This window comes from Stegostoma tigrinum, chromosome 3 (assembly GCF_030684315.1).
Source record: "Stegostoma tigrinum isolate sSteTig4 chromosome 3, sSteTig4.hap1, whole genome shotgun sequence".
NCBI classification, from domain to species: domain Eukaryota; kingdom Metazoa; phylum Chordata; class Chondrichthyes; order Orectolobiformes; family Stegostomatidae; genus Stegostoma; species Stegostoma tigrinum.
The window spans coordinates 100966242-100990843 of record NC_081356.1 but is presented as its reverse complement, the minus strand read 5'-3'; the positions used below and the strand labels follow the sequence as shown (position 1 = coordinate 100990843).

At 43.7% G+C, this 24602-nt stretch overlaps 2 protein-coding genes across 6 annotated transcripts in view; one reads left to right on the top strand and one right to left on the bottom strand.

Moving 5' to 3' along the window:
• fam151b (family with sequence similarity 151 member B) overlaps positions 1 to 14481 on the top strand; it is a 76526-nt gene extending 62045 nt beyond the window's left edge. For all 5 annotated transcript variants that reach the window (XR_009445592.1, XR_009445591.1, XR_007247138.2 and 2 more), the window contains one exon: positions 13955 to 14481. Coding sequence is in view for 2 of the 5 variants with exons in the window: in XM_048526808.2 (XP_048382765.1) it covers positions 13955 to 14001 (47 nt within the window). In the remaining 3 variants the exon portion in view is untranslated. The remainder of the gene's footprint in view (positions 1 to 13954) is intronic.
• Positions 12675 to 24602, bottom strand: part of ankrd34bb (ankyrin repeat domain 34Bb) — a 21600-nt gene continuing 9672 nt past the window's right edge. Inside the window, exon 2 of the mRNA XM_048526804.1 lies at positions 12675 to 14427. Within this exon, the coding sequence (XP_048382761.1) occupies positions 12772 to 14373 (1602 nt within the window). The 5' untranslated portion in view covers positions 14374 to 14427 and the 3' untranslated portion in view covers positions 12675 to 12771. The remainder of the gene's footprint in view (positions 14428 to 24602) is intronic.

Sequence of the window (24602 nt, the reverse complement as noted above, 5' to 3'; positions counted from 1 at the left end):
ATCTTTAGGGCACCAATCAGAAAATGGCCTTGATTTACCAAAACAATCAGACCTCAGGAACTCCACTGACCATGCACATGGGCTGTGCCTGAAAAGTTAATAAGTTAACCAGTTTTTAGCGGCATGGTGTGCAGCTGATAGTTTACGTAAAGGAAGGAGCTAATCACAGTCAACAGGAAACTTGAAGAGAAAACGCTGAATTAGTTGAAGGATTATAAATTGGCGTTCCAGAACGAACTGACTACATACCAGTGCCTTTGTTAACTATCATCTGTTGCACTTATTGTGACTTAATTAATATCTTCTATGAAACTGTAACAACTTTTTGAATCCTGCGTTCTCTGCAGCTAATCTTAACTAAGGGCCGATTTTCACATCCGCTCTCCCAACTCGATCTGACAAATTACAGGACAACTGGCGTTTCTAATTTACATAAATGAATTAGATTCAGGAACTTAGTCCAATTTTTTCAAATTTATAAATAATGTACAGCTGATATTAAGAAGGTCAATGGAATATGAGGAAAGGATCCGAATGTTACAGAACGGCGCCAGGGTGGATTACTTCCTTTTTCTGTAAATATCTTGTGATAAATGCTAGTGAGTTTCAATTTTAGCTGAGGAAAGGTCACCGGACCTGAACTCTTTTTTTTTCCTCCACAGATGTTGCCAGACCTGCTGAGTTTTTCCAGCAACTTTTTGTTCAGTTTTAGCTGTATTGATTTCCAGTCTGTCGTCGATGATCAAAGCACTCTTGCAGTCAGCAGCTCAGAGGCACGCACTCAAGAACGCGCAGATGGTGTATATATGAGGCATTGAGATTCTGCGATGCATGATTTTGGAAATGAAGCGTTATGTAGTTGAATGTAAAAGTTTGATACATCGGTCCCTGGCACTGTTCCATTTATGTAGCATGCATAAGAAGTTTTGCGTGTAATCATTCGGCTATTTAATCCTGTTTTTCCCATGCAACCATTGCTTCCCCATTCCAATATAAAAAACTTCATCAGTCTCACTAGATGCAGCAGTGCGCGTGCAGGAAATCTTGATGGTTAAGTTGAAAAGTGAACTTTTATTAATAAACACAAACAAGCAGACATCGGAGCATAAATACGATAATGCCCTCTCCATTCTCTTTATATTTGAGTATAAATTCCGGACTTTATGGGTAGACTTGTGAAAGTTGGATTCTGACATTTATGCAGTAAAGATTTTACAACAGCTCAACAATCAGCGAGGGATGCAAAACGACATTTTTTTTTGTTTTCTGATATAACAAAGAGTAGAGCTGGATGAACACAGCAGGCCGAGCAGGAAAGCTGACGTTTCGAGTTTTCTGTTCTGTTGAGTATTGGCTGACGCTTGTTTTTTGTGGTCGCGGGGTTGAATCGTGCAGGCACACCACAAAACTATCTACGCTGGCAATGTAATAAAATGTGAGGCTGGATGAACACAGCAGGCCAAGCAGCATCTCAGGAGCACAAAAGCTGACGTTTCGGGCCTAGACCCTTCATCAGAGAGGGGGATGGGGGGAGGGAACTGGAATAAATAGGGAGAGAGGGGGAGGCGGACCGAAGATGGAGAGTAAAGAAGATAGGTGGGGAGGTAGGGAGGGGATAGGTCAGTCCAGGGAAGACGGACAGGTCAAGGAGGTGGGATGAGGTTAGTAGGTAGCTGGGGGTGCGGCTTGGGGTGGGAGGAAGGGACGGGTGAGAGGAAGAACCGGTTAGGGAGGCAGAGACAGGTTGGACTGGTTTTGGGATGCAGTGGGTGGGGGGGGGAAGAGCTGGGCTGGTTGTGTGGTGCAGTGGGGGGAGGGGATGAACTGGGCTGGTTTAGGGATGCAGTAGGGGAAGGGGAGATTTTGAAACTGGTGAAGTCCACATTGATACCATATGGCTGCAGGGTTCCCAGGCGGAATATGAGTTGCTGTTCCTGCAACCTTCGGGTGGCATCATTGTGGCAGTGCAGGAGGCCCATGACGGACATGTCATCAAGAGAATGGGAGGGGGAGTGGAAATGGTTTGCGACTGGGAGGTGCAGTTGTTTGTTGCGAACTGAGCGGAGGTGTTCTGCAAAGCGGTCCCCAAGCCTCCGCTTGGTTTCCCCAATGTAGAGGAAGCCGCACCGGGTACAGTGGATGCAGTATACCACATTGGCAGATGTGCAGGTGAACCTCTGCTTAATGTGGAATGTCATCTTGGGGCCTGGGATGGGGGTGAGGGAGGAGGTGTGGGGACAAGTGTAGCATTTCCTGCGGTTGCAGGGGAAGGTTCCGGGTGTGGTGGGGTTGGAGGGCAGTGTGGAGCGAACAAGGGAGTCACGGAGAGAGTGGTCTCTCCGCAAAGCTGACAGGGGAGGGGATGGAAAAATGTCTTGGGTGGTGGGGTCGGATTGTAAATGGCGGAAGTGTCGGAGGATAATGCGTTGTATCCGGAGGTTGGTAGGGTGGTGTGTGAGAACGAGGGGGATCCTCTTGGGGCGGTTGTGGCGGGGGCGGGGTGTGAGGGATGTGTCGCAGGAAATGCGGGAGACGCGGTCAAGGGCGTTCTCAATCACCGTGGAGGGAAAGTTGCGGTCCTTAAAGAACTTGGACATCTGGGATGTGCGGGAGTGGAATGTCTTATCGTGGGAGCAGATGCGGCGGAGGCGGAGGAATTGGGAATAGGGGATGGAATTTTTGCAGGAGGGTGGGTGGGAGGAGGTGTATTCTAGGTAGCTGTGGGAGTCGGTGGGCTTGAAATGGACATCAGTTACAAGCTGGTTGCCTGAGATGGAGACTGAGAGGTCCAGGAAGGTGAGGGATGTGCTGGAGATGGCCCAGGTGAACTGAAGGTTGGGGTGGAAGGTGTTGGTGAAGTGGATGAACTGTTCGAGCTCCTCTGGGGAGCAAGAGGCGGCGCCGATACAGTCATCAATGTACCGGAGGAAGAGGTGGGGTTTGGGGCCTGTGTAGGTGCGGAAGAGGGACTGTTCCACGTAACCTACAAAGAGGCAGGCATAGCTGGGGCCCATGCGGGTGCCCATGGCCACCCCCTTAGTCTGTAGGAAGTGGGAGGAGTCAAAAGAGACTCCTATCTTCTTTACTCTCCATCTTCGGTCCGCCTCCCCCTCTCTCCCTATTTATTCCAGTTCCCTCCCCCCATCCCCCTCTCTGATGAAGGGTCTAGGCCCGAAACGTCAGCTTTTGTGCTCCTGAGATGCTGCTTGGCCTGCTGTGTTCATCCAGCCTCACATTTTATTATCTTGGAAAAATCTCCAGCATCTGCAGTTCCCATTATCTCTGATACGTTGGCAATGTTCTGGTTGACCTCGGAAGTTTACAACACCGTGACATTTGTCGACAATGCATTGCAGCATAACCCTATTTTTCAAACCATAAATTATTGAAGTGACATTCGCTAATATGACCATTTTCATGTAGGTGTTCCAAAAGCTTTCTTTAATTCAGTTTGCTATGACTAGATGACCAGCTCGTGTTTTTTATGATTCCCACTCAGTCACCACAAATATTTCTTTTTGAGCATGTAGCTATCCCGTTCCAACTGAAATGTAACTAACCAGATCAATATGAAGGATTCGAAACAAAACATTTTCTTCGAGGAACGAAGGATTATTGTTACTTATATCCCCGAGAGAAAAATAATTGAAATGCAACGCCAAACACAAACAGAAACAGACGTGACAAGAGGCGGGGGAAGGTCTGTGTACAGACGGGGAAGTAAAAACAGCTGCAGTTTATCTTAGAGTCCTGACTGTTTAGCTGCTGTCTTGTTTATTTAGCAGTGGTAAAGTTTATATGTTCCCAGGGAACAGTTGTTCCCAGTTATCTTTTCAGCAGGCACTGACGTTTTGGGATTGATGAGAGAGTCAGAGAGAGCGTTCTCCAGTTCTTGCTTATCATCCACATTTTGTTGTCTCCCCCAAGCAGCTTTTGATCGAGGTACATTTTTTGCTCATTGTTTTTCCAAGCTGGCTAACAGACAGCTGATCTTTTCATCTCCCAGTGTGTGAATTATGCAGGTGAATTAAACAGGATGTACATTTCTTGACACTTACTAAACCGTTTGCTTTCATGACCAAATTCACTGATAAATTGTGAATGGTTGGGTCATGGGCACTGATTCTTGCAGTTCCTACTCTTTATCTTCTGTCCGTTTAGCCATTCTGTCCTAGTAATACTACCATCCACCTGGTTGGCTGTAATATTGTTGACTGACTTCTTGTTTCAGATCTTATCAAAAGCTTTATGTCAGAAGCTCACCCCAATGCTGAAGCTATATTAATTGGTCTGCAATTGCTGGGATGTGATGTTTGCAGTTCTCTGGTTTTCAGGCACCTCCCTTGGGTCTAGGAGAGACTGAAAGTGTGGTGACTGTAAGGAGGTGGGCCAGGTACACTTCATAGAATTAACAGTTCCCTGATTGGGACTGTTAATCTGGCTCAATCAGGGAGCCCTGGCTGACAGGTAAGAACAGGAATGTCAGATGTTCTGTTCACTCTGAGAGGTGGCTGTAAGGGAGCTGAATCAGTGTCAAGGACTCTCCATGTGTAAATAAAGCATGACTTGGTAACAGTATACCACAGCCTCTGCGGAATTATTTCAGTGGTGATGAGAGCAATGCATGCTCCTGAAGTAATTTGCTTGCAACAGTTGTTTTTTGAGTTGAGGTGACCATATCTAGCATCATGCTGTTATTTGGGAAGGTTAACCTGCTCTCAAGACTGGGCCCAGTATATGGAAAGAATACAATATTTTTTTCTGAGCAAATGACATCGGGGCAGATGAAAAGCAATAAGCAATGTTGACAGATTGTGGATTCACAGCTTTTTTGGTTATTAGGAGTCTAACTTCCCCTGGGGCACCAAATAATAAAACCTTTCAAGAGTAGATGCATATAGTTAAGGAACATTGTGACCCCAAGTCACCTATAATTCTGAGACAGTGTCGATTTTACTCACCAATTCGAGAACCAGGGGAGTCCATATCAGAATTTTTGTTTAGGTTAAAATGGCTGGCAGAGGCATGGGATTTTGGTTTAACTCTTAATGAGATGCTGAGAGACTGTGGTATGTAGGATTAATGGTGTAACTATGCAAAAGCACCTACTAACTGAAGCTCAGTTGGACTTCCAACAGGTACTCCAATTGGTTTTAACATTGAAAAATGCAGCAAGTGGGACTTATGAGTTGCAGAGTATTCCAATAGAAGTGAACATCCTCACTAGTCTGACTGAGCTTGGGGAATACAACTTAAGTGAAAAAAGTTGCAATGACCTCACTCAGGGCATATCCTGAACAGAGGGCCTCTACATCAGCCCACAGCAAAACCCCAAAACAAAGCCAAGCCTCAGACAAATGGTTAAAATTTTCTTCAGAATCCAGGCTGCTAAGCCAATGTAGATGGTGTCATTACTTGGACTTAAGACAGCAAAACTAGATTTAAATTGAATAAAAGCACTCATAGGCCAGTATCCAGGAGAGTGGACACTCTGGAAAGTCTACCTACATCTGGTTTGGAACTGTTAAATTGATTGGCAACATCCAAATCAGAGCCAATCGAAATAAATGTCTGGTTAAATGGACACCCAGTTCAAAATGTGCCCAGCTCCCCAACTGCCTTTCAGACTGTTCCGGACCCATGGGTTCCCCCTCTCCAGCAAGCTTTGAAGATACCTCTGAATCTGAACAAAAACAGAAGTTGCTGATAATGCTCAGCAGGTCTGGCAGCATCTGTGAAAGGAAAAACAGAGTTAACGTTTTGGGTCTGGTGACTCTTCCTCAGACACGAATCTCAGAATATGAGATGGATGTCACCACCTGGACGCTGATACTGCCTGAAGAAGGGAATGAATTTCCTCAAAGACACTCCAAAATGCAAGAGGTGAGCTACTGTGCGTGTACACTATCCTTAGCAGCGGCAGAATTAACGGAATCTGACCTGGTAATAAAACATAGCAGAAGGAACAACCAAAAAAAGAAGAACTGACCTGTGCCCTCGGACTCAGGTGTGACCACCTCACCCAGCCCTAACCCTAACCCTAACGCTGACCCTAACCCTAACTCGAACTCTAACCCTAACCCTAACTCTAACTCTAACTCTAACTCTAACTCTAACCCTAATCCTAACCCTAACCCTAATTCTAACCCTAACCCTGAGCCTTGTGGATGTGCCAGTGACTCCAACCTTTGCTTGAGATCTGAAACCTGGAGCTGAAGTTTCTGCAAATGACAGCAGTTCCTGAACACATGGTCATCTGCGACACCAAACAGGGTCCATGACTGCCCACATTCCACTCAATGGAGTTGCGTTGCCATGGCTTACCTTTACTGCCCTTATGTTAACTTTATTCTGCTTTGGGTTCCTTATATTACTTTATTGTATTGGCCCTGACTTCCACTTGTTTGTGATGTTTTACAGGTAAATCTTTGTTAGGCAAATAATATGCTTTTCTAATTTATAGGAATTTAAAGTCAGCCCAACAGAATTTTTTTTATTAACCAATGAATTTACTGGAAGAGTAGAATGAAAAAATCACGTCCTCCCCACCCTACATGGAAGTCCCCACTCAGCTCACTTAACCTCTTACTCTAAACTTGAAAAAAACACCTTTCCCCCCTGTGCACCCAATTTCTACACTGAATCAACTTCCTAAATATACTCCCTTGGTCCCTGTCTCACTCAGGCAAAGTCTTCCTCACATTGATCACATGTCCTTACTGACCTCAGTAAACTTTAACCTATCTGTGACTTCAAACCCACAGTAATGTGTGAAATGGCTCAGCAAATCACTCTGTTGCGTCAAACTGTGATAAAGTCTAAATAAAGGAAGGAAACAGAGAAATAACAAGTAGCATGCACATCACGTAGATGCCAGGCAGTGATCGCCTGCAGCAAGAGAATTTAGTCGTTGTCCCTTGATATCCAATGACATTGCCATCATTGAATCCTCCACTGAATTCCATAGCGACAAGAATAGGTCAGAGGCTAGGAATTTGTAGGAAAGTAACCCACCTCCTGACTCCCCAGTACTTTCAGACCAGTCAGATTTGTCCAAATGAGTATAGCTCCAACAATACTCAAAAGGTTTGACACCATCAAAGACAAAACAACCTACTTGATTGGCACTCCAAGTACCAACTTGAATATTCACTCCCTTTACAATGGCATGGTGGCTCAGTGGTCAGTACTGCTGCCTTACAGTGCCAGGGACCCAGGTTCAATTCCAGCCTTGTGTGATTGTCTGTACGGAGTTTGCACATTCTCCTTGCATCTGCGTGAGTTTCCTCCAGGTGCTCCAATTTCCTCCCACAGTCCAAAGAGACGCAACTTAAGTGGATTGGCCATGCTAAATTCCCATAGTCTCCAGGGATGTCTAAATTGTGTGGATTAGCCCTAGGAAATTCAGGGTTATGGAGATAGTGTGTGGGGAATGGTGAGTCAGGGTTGGATGCTCTTCAGAGAGTCAGGGTGGACTTGTTGGGATGAATGGCCTGTTTCCACACAGCAGGAATTCTATGATCCCACTGATGCATTGTGACAGCAGTGTATACTATTTACAAAATGCACAACAGTAATGCCCCAAAACTCCTCCTATAGGAACTTCCAAACCCACAATGTCTACCATCTAGATGCTAAGGGCAGCAGGTGCGTAGATTAATTGTTGTTGCTTCATCGTTCCATGTGTCAAAATCCTGGAACTCCCTTTCTAACAGCACTGTGGGTGTTCCTACTCCTCAAGGACTGCAGTGTTATGAGAAGGCAGCTTACCACCACTTTTCCCAGGGTAATTGGCGGTGTACAATAAATGCTGGCCTAGACAGCATCACCCAATTCCCATAAGTGATTTTTTTTAAAGGAAACTTGGTAATGCTGAACACCAGCAGGAGATGGGAAAGAGGAGGGTGACATGCAGCTATCTCATGCTATTTACAAACTTATCATCTCCATGACTCTTCTCAGACAATTAAATCATTTTGAAGTGTAATCTTGTTGATACATAAAGGAATAGTGCACTCAATTTGTGCAGACCAAAGCCAACAATGAGATAAGTGACATGGTAACCTATCAGAGTGATATCGGCTGAAGGATAAATGTTGGTTACAAATTGGGGTAGAAAAACAAATGTTATGTGAGTTGTGCATGGCTCAAGTATTTCATTATTTGAAGAGTTGGCTGCAGGGACCATATGTGATGTTACTCCTGCACCTACTTCTTACGTTTTGATGCAACCATGATTGTCTTACTACTGCTTCACCTCATGCAACATTATGTTGTTATTGGTGTCCATGTCTCACGACCAGGCTTTGCTCTGCGTAAAATGCTTTTACTAGATTTCATATGATGCACTTTGGTTAAGAGACATCAGGGACATGACACTGACCATCCCCAGTCCCAGGGTAATTCAACAGTTTAGGTCAGAGAGCTTAGTAAAGACCCTGAATGTTGCACAGTGAGACGTTTTGAGCTTGAACACACGGCCTAAAAGTAATGGCAGCAGGTTCCAAAGTGACTTAGAAAAGAAAACTGGATAAATACCTAAGAGGACAAAACCATTACAGAGCTGTACGGAAGGAGCCAGTGACATTGTTACAATTTCTCTGGGTACCTTTAACCAAATTTACTGAAGTCACTAAATAAAGAAATTACCAGCAAGATTCCATTCTTGTAGCTTTTACTTTAACATGAATCAGAACCAATGTAAATTAAACATGGCTTGACAGACAAATTATGTTTCAAATTAAAAGGTAAGTTTCACTTAGAGTCAATGGAACAAAGAAATGTCTTTCACAGCCACAATGACTCACATCATTTCCTACAGACATATGGCATTATGCAGCTACATAGTTCTGTAATATACTTCTCTTTAATCATGCATGACAGGCTGAGTCCAACTGACCACAGCCTTCACCTCCAAGTTTCACAGGTACAAATATCGTCTGGAGGGCACACACTTTTATAAATTCCCTCCCCTTTGTTCGTGACTGTTCTAATGATGTGGACTTCCAGAGTTTCTTCTCAACACACCAGTTAATAGCTCCCTGATTCACTGTTTGGACACTTATGAGAAACACCCAGCTCATTAGTTTCTCCAAATTATTCACATGGTTTTCTAGGTTTTACTCTTTTAAGCACCTGGCGCATTGTCTCCAAGAGCTTCTGTCTCATTTTCTCTCAAATTGAAAATCAAATCTGTTCCTCAGTGATTTGCTGCTTTGTCTCCTCACAAGAATTTGTTCTGTTCCTCTTTCCAACCCCATTTGCCTTCTCTTTTTGTTTGCATCTGTGCCTTGATCCTTCAGTTCCTCTGCTTATGACTCTCCCTTTTTTCTGTCAGTCATACACCTATTGTCTGTTAATGTTCTCCCTGTAGATATTACTTCCAGGTTATGGGTCATAGGTGACACAGGCCAGTATTTCTTATTGTCCAAGAATATTTCAATTGATGCAAAGTCTGAACAGTCCTTTCCAAACACGCTTATCAAAATGTCAATGGAATCGGTAAATGTTTATGAAATTATGAGTGTTCTGACTACAAGCAGGCGCTGGTTGCTCTCTGATGAAGGGTCTAGGCCCGAAATGTCATCTTTTGTGCTCCTGAGATGCTGCTTGGCCTGCTGTGTTCATCCAGCTCCACACTTTGTTATCTGGTTGCAAATGGGTTTCACTTTTGAGTCTGTTCACAAGCTGATTTGCGCACAAGTCAAAACACAATGCAGGACAACATGAAGTACCTGTTTGCAAGTACAAAATGTTTCTTATGACATATCTTTAAAATTACATCACTGCATGGGATCACATTTGAGAACACTGGAAGTTGGATTTTCATAAATCAGGAACCCTGTACATACTGCTTCAAGGTCAAAGGTCACCTGAGCAAGATAATCAGACCATTTTAAAGAACTGGCACCTGCATTGTGAGACAAATGGCCTGTATGGCTTAATTACCACATTGTATATGATGGTCAGGTGCCTTTTCTCTGTGGAAAATGAAATGGAATTGAATCAGAGCAATTAATGTTATGTCTGTTGACAATTAAACTTCAGGGAATGAGCTTCTCAGGCTTTTTCAATGCTGTGGTAGTATCCCTATCTCTGGGTCAAGAGCCCAGGTTCAAGTCCCACTTGCTCCAGAGGTGTGTAATAACATCTCTGAAAAGGTTGATTCGAAAAATAGGCTAAATTTAAAGAGAAGAACTTCTCACCCGTGGCTTCACAATGAGCCTGGGCCAGATGCGTCTCCATTGAAAGAGAAACCTATTGTTTAGAACAATCTCATTCCTCCATAACTCTTGGTGATTGTAAATGGCTTGTCATCCTCACAATGTAGAATACATGGCAGTGAGGGAGCCATTGAAGTCCAGTTAATTCTTTTCTTACCTTTTGTTATTGAATGATGTATCTCACTGTCACTCCTCCTCTGCCATTAGATTGGAGTGTTCTATTCAGGAACCAATTGATGTTTGTAATTAATTGATAAGAAAGAAGACATAGAAGTCTGGATGGCAGCTGGGACAGTAAAGTTCCAAGAAACAGCCTGAACATTTTGTTATTGTAGTGTTTCTTTTGCATTTTTAATATGATAATACGAAATCCAGGAGGCAGAAGGAGCACATAAAGGCATAACAACAACATAAATGAAAGACAATGAGGAGACTCAGGGCCAATGTTTTATGTTAGAATGAGGGAAACAATTTGTTATCCAACCCACTTGATTATTTTTGCACCATTCAAACATCTATTTTCTTATAAAGGAATATGGTAATTTTAACCTAAACCACTCAATGGAAAGCCAATGGAAATAGATTGGATTTCACATTTACTCCCTTTCTGGCTTCATTTTCCATTGAAGTTGTGAGAGTAACAATGGATAAAGTGTAAAAATTACAGTTATTTGGATTCTATCCATTTCTGGTTGGCGGACAAGCTTAAAATCAAACCCAATTACTTTTCCCTCAAATAACAACACAGAAAATGTGATTCACTTATATAAGCGTATTTATGAGATATAAATTGACCGCACTTGTCACAGTCAATGATTAAATCCATCAGTTTCTAAGTATTGCTTTGGGAGGGAGATGTTATTTCTGCTGTTATTACTTCCAAATAAATACATAAGTGACAATATTGCCCTGTTCAAAGTGACTGCCAACACAGTTGTGTTTTCATAAGTCATTCTCCTTCATGACAAATTGAGAATCTCAGGGTTACAATGTTTACAAAACTAGAAGCAGAAGAAATGCAGAGCTTATCCATGTTTTTAAAGATGCAGAAACAAGTTATACAAACTTCCAAACTTGACTTAGACTTTGACATAATTAATCATGCATTCTAGTTTCAAACCTCATAATGAATAAACAAAAAGATGCTGATTTTTTTCTTCATAAAATTGGCCTCAATATGGGGTTGGTGGGCTTCTCTGTGGTTCAATACACAACCACAATTTCATAGGTCATTACAATTGGATGCCCTCTCTCAGGCAATAGGGTCAATCCAATAGGTCCAAGGGGTTACTTAGCATTATGATTAACTTGCAATACGAAAGCATACAAGGCTATTGGCCTATTGTGGGAAACAGGATTGCAATAGTTGGGTGGTTGCATTTGACTGGCATCGATCCAATGGGCGAAAGGGTGTTTTTCTGTGCCGTAGACTTCTACAACACTAATATTTTAGGGTAGAGCTGGTCAGAGTGTCAGCCACACAGGTTACAGTTACCCTGGCAATGGATTCAATGAGTTTCAGGAAAGGTAAGTTTCTTTAACCATTATAAGGTTAAAATATATCTGTAAGATGTGACTACCTCAGAAATGTTCACAACTAGACCATCGTTGTAGAGCTTTAAAATTTAATGCACTGTTTGACATTTCTTAGGTGTACCACATGTTTTTCTCTCATCAATTTTCCATAAAGTCTACTGAGCACACATAAGTTGATTTGATTAATAAGACATAATCTGAAAGAATATGAACTTTGACATGTAGTTCCATTGTGCAGCTACACAGTAGTTACAGCTACTGTACTGTTTGCTAATCAAACTTCATAACCAGAGGAAGTACTAATAATCATTCAGAGGAATAGGACTTAACAAACAGCCGTTATCATGTGGTTTTGATGCTGTAACATGATCTCTCATCTGATTCCCATTTGCTGTTCCTCCTAGTGATTTTACGTATTTGCATCATTCTTTCAAACTGTAGTTTTATGATTTATTGTTGAGATTGAATTAATTGTTTAACTAATTTTGGTGCGCTCTACTTCTGGAAAGTGGTGTTTGATGACACTGAGTGCCTGGAAATGAGCATCATTTGAGTTACTGAGATAACAAGGTGTACAGCTGGATGAACACAGCAGGCCAAGCAGCATCAATGTTTTGGGTCTGGATCCTTCTTCAGAAAAGGGGGCAGGGAATGGGATTCTGAAAGAAACAGAGAGAGAGGGAATGTGGATGGAAGATGGATAAAGGAGCAGATAGGTGGAGAAGAGACGGACAGGTCAAGGAGGTGGGGAATGGAGCCAGTAAAGGTGAGTGTTGGTCAGGATTTACGGTGGGGGTTGGTCAACATTTCGGGTCTGCACTCTTCTTCAGAAATGGGGGAGGGGAAGGGGATTCTGAAATTTGAGCAACTGTTATTTCACAATATCAACAAATTTTAGATATTAACAAATTTTAGATATTAGTTCAACAAAACCTGCGAAGACTAACATATTTCTTTCCAAAATCTGAGTGCGTCCCTTGGTCATCTACTAGCTATTCTGGTACAAAAGCCTTCACTGTCCAAAAATATCCTCAAAGTTTGCCAGCTGTTTCATTTGCTCCACTTGGACGGAATGTCTCCTGAACAACATCTTTTTAGTTTTGACATCTGTTCGGTTTTGAGTGTTTGGAGCCAACGGTATTTGAGGCTTTGTGGCATTGGAAAATGATGCAGTTCCTTGGTTGTTGGGTGCCATATCAGGAACTGGTCGATGGGGATTTACGTTTAAAGGTGGGAGGTAGCCTAGTCTTGTTTGTGAAATCTGGTTTAAGAGCAGGGTCCCTGAACCTCGCCTCTCTAGAAACCCAGCATGTATCTTGCTGGCAGTGCTCAGACAGCCAGTTGGCAAATTGTCCAGAGACTCTCTTGAACTGGTTAGCACTGATAATGGAGAAGACACTATTTTCTTCCGCTCTGGCAATATTTTGCTTTCATCTGTGACTGTTTGCTTGGAACAGATTGTGAGTTGTGAGTCAGAATTATAGTGATCAAGGCCCAAGTTTCTTTTCTGGACAATACTCTGTAAACTTGAAACAGAAATTGTTTGTATTGAATCTGGATCCTGGTCCACAGGAATTGTGTTATTGCAACCCAGGCCTGGTTGAAGAGGTTGAGTGTGTATTTCATCACAGGAAAATTTCCTTGGAGCAGTTAAAGCTGATGCTTGGTCTAAGGTTCTTAACAGGGCTGCAGTCTCTTTGACATCAATACTCTGATGCCTGGTAAAGAATCGCTTGGGTAGAGTTAAGCCATTGATTTTCAGGGAGAGGTTTTCTTCTGTGGTCAGGTTTTGGACTTCTTCATGAAATGAAGATGTTTTGTGCTGAGATGAGAGTGAAGGAGGCAGAGCCAACCAGGGTTCAGAGTTCAACCTTTGCAACTGGGGAAACTTGTCATCATGTCGTGGCTGGCTAGACTTCCTATTTGGAGAAGTTAACTCAGAGGAATCTTTGTCACTGAAGAGGTGAACTGGATCTCTGAAGTTAAAAACCTGCTTATCTTTAAATATATTGTTTGTTAGGGGAGGTGGTGATGTTTTCAGCTCAATATCGGAGGGTGAGGTGCAAGGGATTGGTGAATGTCGATCTTCAATATCCGGAGAAGGGGGTACATTTAGATACTGCTTAGTCATCTGCCTGCCTGAGGGTGACTTGTCCATTGTGATGATAATTACTTCTTTTCCTTTTGCTTTACAGGCATCCAGCAGTACCTTGAGGGCTTCCGTGTCTTCAGAATTTACTGAATAAATCAAAGCAGAACCACCTGAGTGATCTTCCAAACTCGGGTCAGCACCATTTTCGAGTAGCAAAGCTATGACCTCTGCACCAGCCTGCTCTATGCATGCGTGCATTAAAGCAGTCTTTCCTGATTTGTCCTGAATATTAGGATCTGCCTGGTTTTCCAAGAGATATTTTACCATTTTCACTTTGCTGATGCTTTGTTGGTCCACATGTTTTGTCTTGCAAGCAATCATTAGAGGGGTTTCACCTTGTTCATTGCTTTCATTGATGTAAGCCCCGCCTTCAAGCAGTAACCTGGTGAGGCGCAGTCTACTCAGGTAGACCGCTTTCAACAGAGAGTTACCATCTGTTCGTACTTCCATGGCGGTGTCCATCTCCCAAGGATCTCTGACTGTCTAGGCGTTCTTGAAATTTGACACTCAGCCAGGCTGAAATGATAAAGTAAATGTATTTCAACAACTTAGATTATGTGTGACAAACAAATAAAGAACTATTAAAATTTATAACATATAATTCATTTTCCAGGTTACACGTGTCAAACCTGCATGTTTGAAAAGCTTGGATTCTCCAGCATGTGCAGTTCCCATTATCACTGTTTGAAAAGAAAACTTACTTTGTGCCAAATTGGAGAATGTCAGTTTTACAGAATCCCTACAGTGTGGAAATAGGCCATTTTCCCAACAAATCCACACTGACTCTCTGAAGAACATCCCACCTATGTGCATCTCCCTACCCTATCCCTGTAATGCCCATGGCTAATCCATGTAACCCCTGCACAGCTTTGGACAGTGGGAGGAAACTGGGGCACCCAGCAAAAACCTACACAGACATGGGGACAATATGCAAACACCACACAACCAGTCGCCCAAGGCTTGAATTGAACCTGGGTCCCTAGTGCTGCGAGGCAGCAGTGCTAACCACTGAGCCACTGTGTCAATCTCTTCAAAAGTATATAGTTTTATAGATATTAATAATAATGATTAATTACTGATTAGCAAATAACAGGATTTTCTTGTCCAGGCTTCTTGTCGGTTATTCAAAGGCTATTGACCTACAGCTGTGATGTTATTACAGGGAAGCACGAGAGACAAGGCAAGTCACAGATTTACCTCAGCTCGAGGTGGGGATTGATTCAGAACTATGACTGTTTCCCCAGAGTGACCCATTAATGACCAAAGAATGGGCTCACTCTCCACTTCAAGAAGGAAACAGCAGGTAATAGAGAGGGCTTTTCAGAATAAAGCCCCACTCTCTCTATGACGTCTTTAAATTCTACAGAAAAATGGCTTTGGCAGCAAGTCTGCCAGTGTGGACAGTTTGATGGGGTTTGGTGGATGCAGTGAGATGTGAGAGAAAGACTAGTTAATTGAGCTGAATTTATTACACCCCATTGTAGTGGAAACATGTTTGCACTGATTACAATATGCATGTGAGCGAGCCAAGAGAGAAGCTGTTATAATACGTGCATGGAGAGTGGGCCGAATTGAAGTGTGTGAGAGGGAGAACAGGGCTGATTACAATGTGTGTGAGCGAGAGAACTGGTGACTATAGAGTGTGTGGTGAGGGTAGAGGACTGAAATCCTCAGTAAAATGCAGTAAATGTGTGCTGTAGGAGCCAGCAGTTAGATAAGAGAGGTTTATTAACTGTGTGGAGACCCAACATCAACAGGGAAAGATATAAGAACCTCAAAGACCACCGCTCAGTCAATGTCAAAAAAACCATCTCAGTCTATGCCTGCTTTTCTGACTGCAGCCATAGTGAATTTATCTTGCACCAGTCACCACAAGCTTCCATCTTAAGACCTCCAAAGGTGGCAGCTGGGCAATAAGGGCACCTGTTTCAGGACTGAACTGACAATCCTCTTTCTCTCATTGCGATATTAGCTCAGATAGTTTTCAGTGAAAGACATGGAACCCTTCATAATACCATGAGGTGAGCCATCAGCCTCCTAAAACAATGGTTTCACTGCGTGTGGTAGCAGTGGGATGGGGTTGGGGGAGAGAAGCTCCATGGTATTCATTCAATTGGGTCTCCGTATTTGTGGTTATGTGCAGCATCCTCTACAACCTTGCAATTATGGCCCAGACACTATCTCCTGGAATCCATAAGCCACCTCAGGAGTAAGAGAAGGCAGAAGTAGAAGGTAGCAGACTTTATCTAACATAAGCAACTAGATGCTGTCAATATTACAGCATTGTGAGGCCTCACTTTAGTTAAAATGAACATTGTTATCCAACAGGAGTTTATCACTGTTCATCCACTATCAGATTGTCCTGGCTCAGTAGTCTGGGCGACAACAACAAGGGTCCTTGTGGTGTGGGAGTGATGGGAGCATAAATGTTGTTATCCTGAGAGAGGATAGAAGGATCATGTTGCGTAGTGCCAAACTTCCAGGCTTCAGCTGTTGTAGTAATCTTCTGGAGCACATATTTCAAGAATGTACTGAAAGCCCACATGCTTTGTTGAGCATTGAGAGCCATACACACAATGGCAGCTGGCAGGAACCAGGGATCTTAAGACCTTGGTCTGAACTGCCACTGCATTTGTGAATCATCAGGAGGCCCCTGTCCTGAGCTGTGGAAGCTGAGACACCAGTCAGAAGATGTTTCATTGTGGGTTGGTCAAATAATGTAGTATCAGAGATAATGGGAACTGCAGATGCTGGAGAATTCCAAGATAATAAAATGTGAGGCTGGATGAACACAGCAGGCCAAGCAGCATCTCAGGAGCACAAAAGCTGACGTTTCGGGCCTAGACCCTTCATCAGAGAGGGGGATGGGGAGAGGGAGCTGGAATAAATAGGGAGAGAGGGGGAGGCGGACCGAAGATGGAGAGTAAAGAAGATAGGTGGAGAGAGTATAGGTGGGGAGGTAGGGAGGGGATAGGTCAGTCCAGGGAAGACGGACAGGTCAAGGAGGTGGGATGAGGTTAGTAGGTAGCTGGGGGTGCGGCTTGGGGTGGGAGGAAGGGATGGGTGAGAGGAAGAACCGGTTAGGGAGGCAGAGACAGGTTGGACTGGTTTTGGGATGCAGTGGGTGGGGGGGGGGAAGAGCTGGGCTGGTTGTGTGGTGCAGTGGGGGGAGGGGACGAACTGGGCTGGTTTAGGGATGCAGTAGGGGAAGGGGAGATTTCGAAACTGGTGAAGTCCACATTGATACCATATGGCTGCAGGGTTCCCAGGCGGAATATGAGTTGCTGTTCCTGCAACCTTCGGGTGGCATCATTGTGGCAGTGCAGGAGGCCCATGATGGACATGTCATCTAGAGAATGGGAGGGGGAGTGGAAATGGTTTGCGACTGGGAGGTGCAGTTGTTTGTTGCGAGCTGAGCGGAGGTGTTCTGCAAAGCGGTCCCCAAGCCTCCGCTTGGTTTCCCCAATATAGAGGAAGCCGCACCGGGTACAGTGGATGCAGTATACCACATTGGCAGATGTGCAGGTGAACCTCTGCTTAATGTGGAATGTCATCTTGGGCCTGGGATAGGGGTGAGGGAGGAGGTGTGGGGACAAGTGTAGCATTTCCTGCGGTTGCAGGGGAAGGTGCCGGGTGTGGTGGGGTTGGAGGGCAGTGTGGAGCGAACAAGGGAGTCACGGAGAGAGTGGTCTCTCCGGAAAGCAGACAGGGGAGGGGATGGAAAAATGTCTTGGGTGGTGGGGTCGGATTGTAAATGGCAGAAGTGTCGGAGGATGATGCGTTGTATCCGGAGGTTGGTAGGGTGGTGTGTGAGAACGAGGGGGATCCTCTTAGGGGGGTTGTGGCGGGGGCGGGGTGTGAGGGATGTGTTGCGGGAAATACGGGAGACGCGGTCAAGGGCGTTCTCGATCACTGTGGGGGGAAAGTTGCGGTCCTTAAAGAACTTGGACATCTGGGATGTGCGGGAGTGGAATGTCTTATCGTGGGAGCAGATGCGGCGGAGGCGGAGGAATTGGGAATAGGGGATGGAATTTTTGCAGGAGGGTGGGTGGGAGGAGGTGTATTCTAGGTAGCTGTGAGAGTCGGTGGGCTTGAAATGGACATCAGTTACAAGCTGGTTGCCTGAGCTGGGGACCGCTTTGCAGAACACCTCCGCTCAGTTCGCAACAAACAACTGGACCTCCCAGTCGCAAACCATTTCCACTCCCCCTCCCTTTCTCTAGATGACATGTCCATCATGGGCCTCCTGCACTGCCACAATGATGCCACCCGAAGGTTGCAGGAACAGCAACTCATATTCCACCTGGGAACCCTGCAGCCATATGGTATCAATGTGGACTTCACCAGTTTAAAAATCTCCCCTTCCCCTACTGCATCCCTAAACCAGCCCAGTTCGTCCCCTCCCCCCACTGCACCACACAACCAGCCCAGCTCTTCCCCCCCACCCACTGCATCCCAAAACCAGTCCAACCTGTCTCTGCCTCCCTAACCGGTTCTTCCTCTCACCCATCCCTTCCTCCCACCCCAAGCCGCACCCCCAGCTACCTACTAACCTCATCCCACCTCCTTGACCTGTCCATCTTCCCTGGATTGACCTATCCCCTCCCTACCTCCCCACCTATACTCTCTCCACCTATCTTCTTTACTCTCCATCTTCGGTCTGCCTCCCCCTCTCTCCCTATTTATTCCAGTTCCCTCTCCCCATCCCCCTCTCTGATGAAGGGTCTAGGCCCGAAACGTCAGCTTTTGTGCTCCTGAGATGCTGCTTGGCCTGCTGTGTTCATCCAGCCTCACATTTTATTATCTTGGTCAAATAATGTTTCCACAGACGTGCCCACTTCTTGCAGAGTGAAAAGACTGGGCTCTAAGCTCTGGAAACTTGTCCTGTGCCTCAGTACAGCTGGACTCCTTAATGCTTCTAGTTAGTAACGGGAGGCTATCTGGTGATGCACCAAGTATCTCGACATTCATTGTCATGAGCACTGACATCCCTGCAGTGTTAGTAGCTGAGCTGGTAGCTTCAAGTGCAAGGTCAGGTGATGGTATCCCTTCTTGTCCTCCATATAGTTACTCTCCCACTTCCTCATTGCTTTGGAGATTGAGCAAACAGTTCCTAACTATCTAAAATCTCAAAAGCAGTAAGTGTTGGTTAGTTAAGTAGATGGTGGAAAAGAAAGTCCCAGTACCACCATCTGCAGTTTCACAGCATATTTCAGGACGAAGGCTGAGTAGAAGAGATGCTCAAGGGAGCATCTTACCTTCATCTTTGAAGACCCTGGCAGCACTGGGAGACACTTGTTCTGTAGCTCATTATCTATGGGTCATCTTCTCTGGGGCGCTGAGCAGATGGATGCATGTTGGTTACCTGCAGGTCCTCTGGCTTTCTTGCCTTTTGTGTTCCATCCTCAACTGTAACAGAGAGGTCTGAATGTCAATGACTGTGAGTCAATGTGGCTGGGTGATGTGCTATTCTTTGCTGCATAACTATAGGTTTACAGACCTTAAGTAAAATTGTGTGCACAGTTAGCACAATTGGAAAGTGTGTGTGTGTATGTGTGTGTGTGTGTGTGTGTGTGTCTATCTGGTGTGGTCTAAGAACTTAAGAATGACTCCTGACTGTCTGAGTATGCTGCTGGGTGAATGGTGAAGATGTGGTGCAGTGAACAGTGTGAGAGGCAGGTGCTGTAGTGGGCCAGAGATGTGACTTGCATGTAGTCACTGAGTTTAACCAGCCAAGTGAGGTCCTGGAACATTTTTCTGCACTAATCCACGCTGTCAGTGTGCCAATCTGGGTGAATGCTCTTGTTTGCCTGCTCCCATACTCTTCTGAAAGTGTGCCGTGAAGGCTATCTGTGGATCAGTGGAAATGTGACACTTCTCTTGGTCTGCAATTGTCTTACTGCTTTCATGTGCTTCCAAGGTGACGTCACTGAAGCTGGGAGTCCTTTCTCTGACTTGATGCAACATCTTTTCTGATCCCATTTTCTTTTTTGATCCATCAGCCTGCAATTAATTCGTGCAGCTTCTCTTTGAATGGGGAAATCCTTTAAAAGGGGAAAGCTGAAGGTCTTGTGGTTCAGTGGCAGTGTCCCCACCTCTGAGCCAGGGGCCTGAATTCAAGTTGCACTTGGCCCAGAGTTGCTTCTCAACATGTTGATTAGAAAGTATCTAAAAAGGGAAAGATATCCGCAGCATTTACTTTGTTCACTGTGCTACTCAGCACCAGCAGCACACAGAGGAATCCTACAGACACCGCAGAGAGTGTAACACATGAGTTGCTCAGGGTAACAGTTATGGAAAGGAAGTGGATCATTCACATTAAGATATTGAAAAGGTTTCATAAGACAAGCACAACCAAAAGGTACCCGCTCCCAAAATTAGAAGCTATGGTAATAAGACAGTCATTAATAAGTTAAAAATGGAACTCTGGAGAAATTTCCTTATCTGAGTGTAGCAAGAACTTATCACATTCAACAGCAATTATGGATGAGCAACGAATGCTAACTGCCAGCAATGCTCACACCACACGAGAGAATTAAATGAAAAGCAACAGTTGAGGCAAATTACATAGATGCATTTAAGGGGTGACTAGATAAACATGCAAGGAAGAAAGGAATAAAAGATCATGTTGATAGGTTTAGACAAAGAAAACCTTGAAGGGCAAACTCAGCAGTTCTATGAGAACACTGCCACTTGCAAGTTCCCTTCCAAGCCATTAACCATCCAGACTTGGGTCTATACTGCTATGTCCACTACTGCTGGGTCACACTCCTGGAACACGTTGTAGGGTACAACCACTGCCAAACTTCCCCAACCATGGATAGCAGTGGTTTAAGGAGACAGTTCACCACTACCTTCTCAAAGGCCATTAGGGGCCAGTAATAAATGCTGGAGCAGCCAGTGATGCATATTACACAAACAAACCTATCAAGAGTGAGGTGGAAGCAGTCTTTTGTGGACAATAAATGATGGGAGGTGAGTTACATACACTAGTTTTGTTATGTGGCTCTAGACCCAGTGTGCTTGACTCTTTAACTGTCTTCAGTGTTCTCAAGTGGGTTATTCAGTCATTCAGTGGCACAACTTGAGGGATCACAAACAATAGTAGCCTTATCAGCACTGTGACAATCCTGAAAAGACATTTCCAATAAAAATGAATGTCATTTCTGCAATTATGTTCAAGCAGGGATGTATAACTGGTGATAACAATTGATGAGCTGGATGAATACAGCAGGCCAAGCAGCGTCAGAGGAGCAGGAAAGCTGATGTTTCGGACCTAGACCCATCTACAGAAAAAAAAAACTGATAGTGATCAATAATTATTTTCACAAATGGACCTCCCTCACTCATCAACTTGGTCCACCACAGCACCCCTTTGCATGTTTATCTTTGATGAACACAAGAATGTGCTGCACGTTTCTTTCACTGAAGCTGGACTACCATTTGTATTTTCCCAGCACCTATTTCTACTGTCTGCATAAAAAAAGTAAATTTGAATTTTGCAACATGGTTGAAGCTCCAAATCTGCCCTTGGTCTCCATCTTAAGCCAACGCTCTCACAGAGTAGAAGGAGCACTGCAACGTTGGGTTGAGAGTAGTTACTGCTATTCTGTTGACATGATTGTGGCTTTGAACCTCTGGGTGTGAGATCATACAATTTCGTACAACAGCTGGCTAACCACATCAGGTATTTCCCTCATATTCTGACAGGCTTGTCTTGCGTGGAATGAGATGCAAATATCTTTCCAGGAAATTACTTTCCCCAATCAATTCCCCGCCATTTTCATGGGTTATATCTCAGTTGAACAGCCAGAAAGACGCGTGCAAATAGTCAATAGAAATGTCTCCAGTCTGGGCAAAGCTTGGTGCTGTTGCTGTTTCAGTCTATTTTAAGAATCTATTCCCCCACTGAGTTAATAACATCCTTTTAACTTGGTTATACTGTTAAATCCATTCTCTCAAAGCAAAATCTTTTTTTTCCCTGTTTGAAACACACACACAGGCAGAAGGTTTGAATTGATCTCTGTGGGAGGGTTTTGAATTCTGAAGATCTTTACTTTGCCAGTTATCACATACAGATCAATACATTTTTAACACTTTGATCTAAGCTAAGGAACAAACAACATCAGTTGGGGAAAGGGGAAATGAAAGATAAAAAGTAACGCAGAAACTAAATATATTGAAGGTGAATAAAATGCAGAATCAAGTGGGCAAATATCCTTGGCTTTCAACAGTTTATCTACGCTTTACTCATGTATGTTTGGTTTTCTTTTTTCTGTTGCACAGAGCAGAGTGTATGGTCTTTACAGTGTAAATACAGATAAGTGTTACATTTGTTCCCAATGAGGCAAAGTATTGTAATGAAATAGCTGCAATTGAAACATTTATTGTGGATTTCCAAGTAGTTGAATTAATCTTTTCAGTTTGATATTAGCATCCTGGGCTTTGTACATTGGTGAGAGTGTAATCTACCTTACTACCTTTGTCCCTTATTTAAATTGTATTTTAATTTACCGAATACTGACTGGATGCACTGTGAAGAATAATAAGCATAGAGTCTAATTCCACCCTTTTTCATGATCCCTCTATTACCATGCCTGGAGAGTGTCCTTTCAGTGATGGAAACTTCAGAGCTGTCATGCTTCTCCTAATTCAAGTGCCAAAGTTCAGCATCACACTTTAAAGGTTCCCTTAATACAAAACAAACTCTGCTAAGATCTTTAAATTTGATAAGATGTCTAAGGATCAAGGGCGAGAACTAAGGTTTTAAAAGCAACTCCAATTGAGCAACTAAATACCAGGACCACTTTCTAAACCTTAGACTAAACAGCAATTCCACAGTGGAGTAGATGGTAACTGGTTTTGAAATTAGTTAACAGCTGTCTAAGGGTACAAAACTAGCAGTGCAACTGCTAATCTCACCGAAAGAGAGTAACTGAGAAGATAAACTGAGCAGTTTAGGCCTGTGCTTGCCAGAATTTAGAAGGATGAGAGGAGATCTAATAGAGATATCTAATAAGATACTAAAAAATGATTGACAAATTAGATGCAGAATGGATATTACCCTCTTTCGGGCAAGAATAAGAGATTTTAGTTTTAGACTGAGGGGCTGTCAGATTTAAAATTGAAACAAGGAGGAATCTCTCAAAGGATTGTGAATTGATGGAATTTACCACACCAGAGAGCAGTGGATGCCAGGATGCTGAATAAGTGTAAATAGGAGATAGATTTTTAATTAGTAATGGATTAAAGATTCAAAGAGTTATGTCGAGTGGGCAGGAAAGTGGAGTTGAAGTTGAAATGAGATCAGCTATCATCATACTAAATAGTGAAGCAGGCTCAAGAAGCTGAGCTGCCCACTCCTGCTCCTAGTTCTTTTGCTCTTATAATCATGGAGAGCTTTAGAGACAGCTCACTGCTCACTCTGAGACCAACTGTAATCACTTGCCTTGTTAGGAGTGGCAGCTGCAGTGGTCTTGAGGGGCTGGAAGGGATATACTTTATTCATCATTTTCATAGATGTACATCTCACATTGTTCAAAGTTGACATTGCATAAAATGTACACCAAATCATTCAATATGGTATGCTACTCCATACATTTACAATTGCAATTAATGTCTAATATATTCATTAAATGTCAAACATTAAGCCCCACAAGTCATTTTACCCAGCTCCCACTTTAAACATACAATAACTGGAGTTTGCACATTCTCCCCGTGTCTGTGTGGGTTTCCTCTGGGTGCTCCGGTTTCCTCTCACAGTCCAAAGATTTGCAGGCTAGGTGGATTGGCCATGCTGAATTGTCCGTGGTGTTCAGTGATGTGTAGATTACGTGAGTTATAGAACATAGAACATAGAACAGTACAGCACAGAACAGGCCCTTCAGCCCACAATGTTGTGCCGACCATTGATCCTCATGTATGCACCCTCAAATTTCTGTGACCATATACATGTCCAGCAGTCTCTTAAATGACCCCAATGACCTTGCTTCCACAACTGCTGCTGGCAACGCATTCCATGCTCTCACAACTCTCTGCGTAAAGAACCTGCCTCTGACATCCCCTCTATACTTTCCACCAACCAGCTTAAAACTATGACCCCTCATGCTAGCCATTTCTGCCCTGGGTGTTTCTTCACACTTCGTTTTTATACGCCACTGGTCATCCATTCATTTGCTTCCTTTGCACTTGTCGTAAACATGTCCTGAACATTCCTCAAGATCCAGGGCTTTCCAGGCTTGTCGATTATAAATTTCACCCAAAATGGAATATAACTGGCCTTTACTCTCCCAGTTCCTTTCGTGGACGTATCCGACTATTCTGCTGCAGATTCGCCCTCAAGTAACTTCCCAAAATATTTTACCCAGATCCTGCCTTGTTTAAATAAAATATGCCTTTTCCCAAACCAAAGACACTTGGTTTTTTTAACAGACGGACGTTCTCCTTTTCCGTAACATATGTTGAAAAGTCTGTTGTCATGGTCACTATCGCTAAAGCACTTAGCCACTGTCACACTGAACACTGGCTTGGTGTCCCAGAAATAGGTCCAGCATTGCACTGTCCCTTACAAGCTCGTCTACGTGTTGATGTTAAATAATCTCTCAAATGTATTTCAAGAATTATTTCCCAAGTCAACCTTTTATGTTATCTCAATTCATGTTGTGCAGTTGAAATCCCCTGATATAATTTTT